The sequence below is a fragment of the Palaemon carinicauda genome, chromosome 8 (genome assembly GCF_036898095.1).
Source record: "Palaemon carinicauda isolate YSFRI2023 chromosome 8, ASM3689809v2, whole genome shotgun sequence".
NCBI classification, from domain to species: domain Eukaryota; kingdom Metazoa; phylum Arthropoda; class Malacostraca; order Decapoda; family Palaemonidae; genus Palaemon; species Palaemon carinicauda.
The window spans coordinates 157,217,562-157,227,384 of NC_090732.1; the positions used below are offsets into that span (position 1 = coordinate 157,217,562).

A 9,823-nucleotide genomic window follows, 5' to 3' on the forward strand; every position below is an offset into this window, starting at 1 on the left:
GAGCAAAAGGAGACCACGTGGGAACCGCGTGAGACACAAAGGGGGTCAGGGACACAAAGGGTCGCACTGGGTAAGAGAGAGCGTCGGGATGTTATCTGCGACGAGACCAGAAACTTACTGGAGATCGAGACCTGAGCAAGCATGTTCTCTGACCCCGGGTCATCTCTGGGCGCATATCACTCTGCCAGAGGTTACCCCGCATAGAAAACGGGAGTAGGGTAAACTACACAAAATTCTGGTCGGTTGGGAGGAGATCCCAGATACTCCTAAGAAAGTAGTTTGAGGTAAGTACTCCGTGTTGGAAAAAAACGACAGTTAAACTTATATAATGAGGTGTAAACAGGTGGCCAGTAGTTACTGGCAGGAACCTTGCTCACTGAGCACTCACACTTTGAATTCAGCCGTCAGTTAGAACAGATGTTCTTCCACTGGCAAGAGTTTCATGACTTATTACTCTTTTTTGTTGTCTTCCCAGTGTGTTAGCGATTGTTTGCTGTGGGGATCCCTGCAGATATGCTGACTTACCCTGGTGTGTCAGAACAACGTTGCGGCATCGTTGTGAGTGCTAAGGATAAGGATCCCCACCTATAAAGGACTAGCTGGAGAGAGAGAGAGAGAGAGAGAGAGAGAGAGAGAGAGAGAGAGAGAGAGAGAGAGAGAGAGAGAGAGAGAGAGAGAGAGAGCTATAAATGTATTACTTGAATATTATGGTAGCATGTAACATATCGGTGCTTACGTAATACTACATTAACTATACATAGTAGATGTTTTGAATAAGTTAAGAAATAGGATATTAAACAATACTCTTTGTTATTGACTCGCATGTGCATCATCAGATCTGATCACAGCACCCAAAAGACTTTGATCGTTGATATAAATCCAAAATTTAAAACAAAAGTACGTAACAGTTTTATTAAAGCAGAATTAACTATTAAAATAATCGTAATTTCCTGAAATGCAATAATGAGAGAGAGAGAGAGAGAGAGAGAGAGAGAGAGAGAGAGAGAGAGAGAGAGAGAGAGAGAGAGAGAGAGAGAGAGAGAGAGAGAGAGAGAGAAAGAGAGAGAGAGAGAGAGAGAGAGAGAGAGAGAGAGAGAGAGAGAGAGAGAGAGAGAGAGAGAATCAGTTTTGACCAGTATTCAAGGGCACTTTTTTTTTTGTTTCTTTAAAAGAAACCATTATTACTGAGATATTGATGTTTTCAGTTTATAAAATACAGTAAGCTGTATTTCTGTTTAAGTAAGTATAAAAATAAAACAATTTGTGAGTTTCAGCAATGATTATAGCTACAAATTCGTCAATGCGATTATGTAACCATACCGTTCTACCACCTTCTTGGCAAAATGTGTACACCTACACAATCCTAAAGGAATGTTTTTACTGTAAAGATTAAATTATTTCTTATTTTTATTTTTCTTAAAAACACAACTACAGTATATGATTATACTGAGTACATTACATGTTTTTAAGTCAATCCTTCCAAAATCCTATGTAAGTAAAAAAAAAAAAACTCATGCCATTATTAAAGTGCAATAGCTGTTTTTTTTTCTTTTTTGGTTGTTTTGGCCGTTATACATTTATACAATGATTATACAGTTACGTTAATGTTAGCAACGATACTTTTATTATCTTTTAAATTTCCTATCCAATTGACATTGAAAATGAAATAAATATAATTACCGTAGATAATAGCTTACTGCACAAGAGACGACACAGTTGTGTCATGCTTCAAGAAAACGCTTAGGCTACGAGTCGTCTCAACGAAAACACCAAGCACTTACTGTAAGTACAGTTAAGCTGTACTGTAGTGATATTACTTATATATTACAGTAATATACACTACAGTATCAGCAATTAACAATAAGAGGATTGACGACGACCTTAGTAAATACTGTACAGTATTTACTTTAGCACAATACTGTACTATAGCCTTACTGTGTCCAGTAGATAGTGTACATGTGTGCAAATGTACTGTACACTGTGCATATGATTATAAACTATTGTAGAAACCAGATTAAAATTATATTACGCAGTATTTACTGTGTTCATCATCAGCTCAGGCACCCGCTCCAGGCAAGGGACAGTGACTTTTTAGGTTAGGAGTTAGGTCACTCTAGTGCAGCATTTATTCACGAAAATCCCGGTTTTTCGGCTGTGTCTGTACCCTAACTACCGCAAAGAACAAGGGCCAACTGTACGATCATAAGATCAGCAAGTTGGCGAAAGGCGATCCTGGGATCATCGAGATGGAGAAGAGCCAACAGGAAAAGGTCGGGGAGCAGATGATTAACAAGCTGGGATCGGCGAGCAGTAGTTTGGCGAGGCCAGCGGCTAAGTAAACAGCAGCCTGACGATGCAGGCGATTGCTGAGCAGGAGATCAGCGAGCAGTAGGTTGACGAACAGTCGAACGATGATCTGGCGAAGGAATGTGCCCTTTGGAAGGGCGAACATCCCCAGAAGAGGATAGCAAATGATTCCTTGATGGGGAGAGTCACAAACCGGGGGTTCGTTGACGAGCAGGCAAGTCCATAGAAACAGGAGAAGGTCGGGAACCAGTAGAGAAAGGATGAGAAGGCTCCTCCAAAAAGGAGAGCTGCGGAGACAAAGGTAAAGAGCCAAAGAGGCATCTCTTCACCAAAGGTGAAAAAACACCTCTAAAGCAAAGCGTGCGGACGAGCACGGCTGGTCCTATGACCACGGGTGACGATCCCCTTCAGGGGCAGGAGGTTCAGTGGCCTCTCTCGGCTGAACGAGAGAGGGGAACAATCGCCTGGACTTTGCTCCAACTCCAAAGGATGGTCAGCATTGGGGAAGCAAAGGACAAAGCAGAAACAGTGTCTACTGGCAGGCAGCAGACGAGTCCTCTGACACCAAGACATCGAACAGGGTCAAAGGGTCAACATCCGACGCTGATGAACACTGCAATCTCAGTGCCTGGATGAAGCAGCTGCAGCAGAGCCTCCTTGGAGGGAGGGCCGGGCAAGCCAGGAAACGGCCAAACCTGTACAAATGAAGAGAGATAAGGATTCCCTCGGGGGATAGGAGACCCCAGGGCTGCTTCGCCAGGGGAAGCCACACAGTCTCTCGAGGACCGAGATTGTCCAGGGGTTAATTGGTCTGCGCTACTACTTGATAGTTTAACGGAGAGAACTGTTCAAGTTGAAGCTTCAGAGGAAGGTAGGAAAGCAGAAGACGAAGCTTTGGGTTTCTTCTTCGAAGGAAAAGAATCCCTCTTCGTCTTTTTTTTCACCGACATCCAAACCTTTCCACTGGGAGGCAGGCCAAAACTGGAATTCAACACACTTGTTACTTATGTCACATTGCCTCCTGCAAGCCGGGCATAGATAGTGAGGATCAGTATCCTGCGCAGACATAAAGATACCGCAGGTGCAGCCCTCAGGATCAGGTACGCATAGCCGGCAGGAAGCAAGAGACGCACGAACACACACTGAAAGAAAAAGACAAAAAGCTATGATTAATGGCAGTCCAAAGTATAGGTGAGGAGGAAGATAGGCAACAACCAATCTCCATCCAAGCCAAAAGCAAAGTGAAGCCCAGTCACAGGTGTGCGAGTGAGAAAGGTAGCTACAGTAGGGTCCCGAATTAAGCGTGTTCGAATTACACGATTCCCCTTTTCCACGATCGCTATTTTTCAAAAATAAATTTTCTGTATCCACGAGGCTGTTCAAAGTTCGCGAGTCAAGCACTACAAAATGTATCAAATCTATAGTCTTTTTAAGTATATTGGTAGCCCTAAATACGGTGATTTATAATAAATGTTACAAAACAATATTAACATTACATTTCATTAACATAATTTCATGATGAATAGCCTATTTAAGGATAAAATTCCACATCAACAATGAAATCAACTGTTAACTGTGCGAGTCCAACTGACAAAATGTAAACAGAAATGTGGTTACGTTCTCGGCAATCTTTATCTTTCTCCAACCTTACGATAATTGTAATGGTAGTGTTAATGATGGTATATTAAAGCATTATTTTTGTTTAGTACAGTATATTTAAAGGCCTTATTTTTCCCTCTGGGCGTTCAAGGTTTTCACGAGTAGACTGGGTTCGTTTATCGGCAGTGAATAGCCTAAACTTCGGTAACGAGTCGTCAATATTTTGTCATATTTTAAACAGTAGGCTATACATTTGATTTGCAAACATTGGTTTTGTAGAGTAGACGGTAAAATAAAATCTAGAGAGAGAGAGAGAGAGAGAGAGAGAGAGAGAGAGAGAGAGAGAGAGAGAGAGAGAGAGAGATTTGATGGCAGAAATCTCTCTCTCTCTCTCTCTCTCTCTCTCTAGATTTTATTTTACCGTCTACTCTACAAAACCAATGTTTGCAAATCAAATGTATACTGTTTAAAATATGACAAAATATTGACGACTCGTTACCGAAGTTTAGGCTATTCACTGCCGATAAACGATAACAAACCCTTTAATGCAAACTAACTGTATCCTTTGATAGTCCTCTATATTTATCACGAATTCCTTCTATACCTCCTCAGACACTCTTATTTCAAATATCTAAATTATTCTTATCACAACTAACACCATCTAGTCATTTTCATTCCATTATATCTATTATTCCTCTGAATCTTATTCCCTTTCCTTATTCTGTTTATTCGATGGGATTCGTTTTTTTCCCTTTACCGTCTTTCAGAATCTATTTTTAGCCACTGGCAACCAAATCCCCCCTTCCCCCGTCTCCTACCGTCTCCCCTGCGAGTCCACCCAGCCTATTTCATCACTCCCCCCCACCTTCATCCTCCCCTGTTCTAGGTCTGTAACCTTCTGCGTCATAATATCTCTCTCTCTCTCTCTCTCTCTCTCTCTCTCTCTCTCTCTCTCTCTCTCTCTCTCTCTCTCTCTCTCTCTCTCTCTCTCTCTCTCTCTCTCGTTATACAATACTTACAAATAGATGAAGAAACCAAAATCGGTTTTCTTGAAGTGTCAATTAAATACAAAACGAAAAAATTATACCGTGTATACATCCATTTCAATCATAGCTTAAAATACGGTAACCGATTTCGTCAGCAAACCACTATTTTTTAGGAAACACCATTCTATTCCAGAAAATTTTTACTCTTTAAATGTCAATTGCGCTATAATAAAACATGTACTTATGTTGTTAAATTTCGGGTGTGTTTTAAAAATCGAGTATTGCTAACTTATTTTTGTTTTACTTTTGGCTGTGATCACATCAGCTGATGTCTAGCTTCCGCGCGAATACAATAACAAAGAATTGTTTACACCATTTCTTAACTTATTCAAACCATCTATACAGTTAATATTACATAAACACCAATGTGTTATAACCTATCATATTTATTGTTTAGTACTTTAAAACCATCTCTCTCTCTCTCTCTCTCTCTCTCTCTCTCTCTCTCATCGAACGTTATAGCGGTAACCTAATTGTTCGGTGACTTTAAAAATAGGCCTAGTACTTTCTTCTTTACCTTTTTTGCATATGGATCCATAATTGAGGTGGGTACAAGTTGACTTATAACTGAAGTTAGGAAAAGTATTTTGGATATGGAAAGGACAATTATCTTTCGTAACAGTTTAGAATTATCGTAAGTTATCACTCTGTCATTAGCGGCAGTTTGCTATTGTGGATTAAACGCATAAGGAAAAAAAAAATTCCAGCTTTGCTACGAATTTAGGAATTTATATGGATACGGTAAGTAAAATATTTGTAATAACATAATGTTTACTAAATGTTTGTAATATCATTAGTTATGACTTAGATCATGTGTGTTTAATGCATTCGTTTGTTTATTATGATCGAAGATGGAGCGTAAACAAATGGAAGGTTTCCGTTTCAGGCGGCATCATAAAGAAAAACATTTCATAAATGGCATTCATTTAATTTATTTGAAAGTTCTAATAAAAAATAATTAGAACATTGGTAATAACAAATTCAACATATAATCTATACTTGGTAAAATTGCTGTCAATTCAAAAACACAGATGTATAAATGCGTCTGTTTCTTCGTTGTGATCAGAGATAAACGTAAACAAAACATTGGTTGTCGTTTTCTATTCTGCTTTTTAGCGTGTTTAGGAAACGCATGATATAAAATCGCCTTTATTTTGATAATTCTGGATTTTCAATCATACAACAAGCTAGTCTATAGAGTGATGGTTTTGCTATTCACCAGTTGTATTATACAATAGATATGACAAACATTAAAATTTGTCTGTATTTTGGGTTGTGTTGTAACGGGAAATATATGGTGTTTACACCTATCCTGGTTATAATTTTAACCATTTTTCAAGTTATTAGAACTTTAAAGTATATTAAATGTTTTATTTATTTACAAAAACAATTTATTATAAAGAAATACAGTATAGTACAAAGAAAGTATTGGAAATGGGTAGTAAACACATTTGAATAGGCAAATTGCTGGTTGCCATGGCCACAATGGAATTATTTCTGTTAGTTGTGTGTTTCGAAATTCGCGATTTTCCATTTACACGAGGTCATTAATCGACCAAATTCTCGCATAATTCGGGACCCTACTGTAGCTACACCCACTAACCCCCCTAACTAGCGGGATGGGTAGTTAACCCTCACTAAATTCTAATGGCTCTTCATTTAAACTTCACCGAAAGTAATACCCCTATAAATAGCGTAGGTTTGTATTCCAGTTATGGGACAAATCAGAAATAGAAAAGGATACCCCCGGGGGAAGAGGCAGGGCAGCTTCTCTAGGGGAAGCAACACTGTCCCTCAAACCCCCAAGGTTGACCTGTTGTTAATTGGTCTACACTCCTGTTCAACCACACTCCTGTTCAACCATTCTCCAGAACAGACAGATTAATCAGGAGATTTGGGAAGAGATCGTGGAGTCAAGGACAAAGTCCGAGGTTTCTTTGATTTCGAAGATCCCGAAGGCGAAGAATCTCTCTTGGACTTCTTGCGTTGGCAACCAAATCTCTCCCACTGAGAGGAAAGACCATTCCCGGTATTTATAGCAGGTGTTATCCTAGTCACAATACCGTCCTCAGCAGGCCAGACACAACAAATGGGGGTCGGTCTCTACAGACAAAATGAATATCTCGCAGGTGCATCCTTCAGGCCCCAGACAAGTCCGTACGATGGACGGCAAAGAGAAACAAGCACACCTATGAGGAAAAAAAAAAAAAAAAAAGTTTAAATTTGCAAGTCAAAAAATTGTTGGAGGCAAAGAGCAGTAACGTGTGTTTTCAGACAAGCCAAAAGCAAAAAATTACGAGACGACACTAGTGTGTGAGTGAGTGGGGTAGTGGACTAACCCACTACTTCCCAGCTAACTACCAGGCGGGTATTTATATACCTCGCTTTAATGTCTTATGGCTAGTCTTCCACCTTCACCAAAAATATAATCCTTATAAACAGCGAAAGGGTTTGTATTTAGTGTCGGAATAAACATGGAATTAGAAGAACACAGGTGGAAAAGTATATTTATTACGTTCCACATTATTGCAATAGAGAAGCAAGGTACCAACTGAAGACAAGAAGATTAAACTATAAAACATACCATTAATCAATTGACAAAGTAAATTTATATCAAACAAATAAAAAGATGAAATTAATTACTATTTCCTGACATTCTCAACAGTTAACAATACTACTATACGATGCAATTGACTGCAAAACTTTAAAATGATAATACTTCACACACCTGCCCACTTGCCAGTCTAAGCATTGATGTAAACCTGGCATGAGGGTCCCCACTTCCTTTAGTCTTAATATCAACATTTTCTCCAACACCAAACACCATTCCACCAGCTCGGGGAGATCCAGGCCTTGAAGTAGAAGCTGGTCGACGAAAAGGTACTGGGTTCATGGTTGATGTTCCTATGCCAATTTGGCTCTGTAATTTGAGTTATAGTCTTTAATACTAGAAAAGTTCTTCATGTGTCAACTCTATTCTAATTAAAGAGAAAATACAGAACTGCACCAACTTGATGTCAATATTTATATACATGAATTACAATTTATTTAAGAGTACACTTTCTAATGTCAACATCTGATTTTATTTAAATATTCTACTACATCACATATTTTTTAATGTAATTTGTATATCTTATAACTCTATAAACCTGAGTCCCGATTATGACTGTAGCAAAGCTGGAACAGACATTAAAATACAAACCATGGTCCCTTGATAGAAGACTCATCCTTAGGAGAGATGAAGTCTTTATGAACCCCAATCTGGCTGGTTTAGCTTTCCTAGGAAATGTCAAAGCAGCTGGTCTTGTAAAAGAGCAAAGGTGATAACTTCTGCCAACTTCCAAACAATCTAGCATGGAGACATCACTGGCATAACATTAGGACCATACCAAGTGTAAATGATAATCAGGCACAGGAGAACCTAAATTCTTATATACGATAGGATGTTCGAATATACTGTATACACATTACAAATTGATTTCCATACATTCTATCCATCCTTCTCCTCTGAGAGGATGTGGGAGATATTTCTTAACAAATCTCATCCGAAAAGAAAAGTTGCTTAATTATGAAGCTTACCTGCGTCCAACATCCAGTCCACATCATAACGGCCACGATTCCTACACCACCAAGAGTGGGGAAGAAAGTAGAGCAGAAAGTTAATCATTCTACTTTTTATTTTAGGTTTGTGAAAAAACTGCTTTCTTAAACGAGATGCTTATTGTCGCTGAGGGAACTAGGCTGGATGCACAACCTGTTGAGCAGTCACCAAAGGATTAAGGGTAAAAATATCCGAAAACTTGTCGGTATAATCCTGTGGGTGGTGGGACATGAAGGTTGTCAGGTGTTTCCAGACTTCAGCCTTAGGATCAGTGCCACTGACAGGTTCATCCTGAAAGCTAAAGTGGAGCTGATACTCCTTACTTTGTGAGCCCTTGCCTAATCCACACATCAGTTGATAGAAAGACATGTCTGATGGTCTCATGGAGCCAGAGCGAGAGTGTTCTTGGACTCTTTCTCTTGCTTCTGCCTCTTGTTCTCAGGCCTAAAGTGCCAAGTTATCTTAGGGTAGGGCCATAGAGACCTCAGTGGACAGAGAAGCAAGTCATCCTGATTACCTCTAGATGCCTCCTGAGAAGAGGTGGACAAAGTCTTAGACCTGGTATCGTGAACTGGGGTTCTTGGTCTTGGTCACGAACTCAGGAACAAAAGTAAAGGAGACCTCCATCCACTTTTTGGAATGACTTGTGACATACAAGATGCCATGAAGTTTGACAACTTGCTTTACCAATACCTATGTTAGCAAGAAAACTGTCTTAGTGTTAGATCTCTGTCTGACATCCATCTCAAAGGCCCATTGGGGGTAAGCATACGAGATTTGAAAACTTAGTACGCCTCCCACTCGAGAGGCCCGAGGTCCCATGGTGGGCAACACTTTTTGAAGCTTATAATGTGCATAGACAATTTTTATGAAGACAAAAAGCCTAAGACCTTTAGTCTAAAGACCTGGCTCAAGGATGAACAATAGCCTTCACTGCAAAAACTGAGAGGAGCTTCTCTAGGTTAAGGAATATTGAAAAATCAGCTATACACTACAGAGGCCCTAACAGGATAAATATCCCTACTACGATACCAATTGCAGAATACGGCCCACTTCCCCCTCTGTGATTCGGGCAGAATGGAGGAAAAGCACAAGCATCCAGGTTGTCCGAAGGGTGTTGAAAGGCATCCTCAAGTCATGCCATAAGGTCTGGAATGGGGGAGCACGATACCGTGAGCTTCCTGTTCCGTCGTGTGGCAAACAAGTCAATCACTGGTGAAAAAGAGCAAGATGCCTTTCCACCTCAAAAAGATGTAGGGCATCAATAACC

At 39.8% G+C, this 9,823-nt stretch overlaps 2 protein-coding genes across 2 annotated transcripts in view; both read right to left on the reverse strand.

Moving 5' to 3' along the window:
• Positions 1 to 9,823, reverse strand: part of LOC137646049 (mediator of RNA polymerase II transcription subunit 23-like) — a 714,542-nt gene that overhangs the window by 361,733 nt on the left and 342,986 nt on the right. The window lies entirely within an intron of this gene.
• Positions 1 to 9,823, reverse strand: part of LOC137644756 (KAT8 regulatory NSL complex subunit 3-like) — a 129,920-nt gene that overhangs the window by 90,589 nt on the left and 29,508 nt on the right. Inside the window, exon 3 of the mRNA XM_068377653.1 lies at positions 7,681 to 7,872. Within this exon, the coding sequence (XP_068233754.1) occupies positions 7,681 to 7,872 (192 nt within the window). The remainder of the gene's footprint in view (positions 1 to 7,680; positions 7,873 to 9,823) is intronic.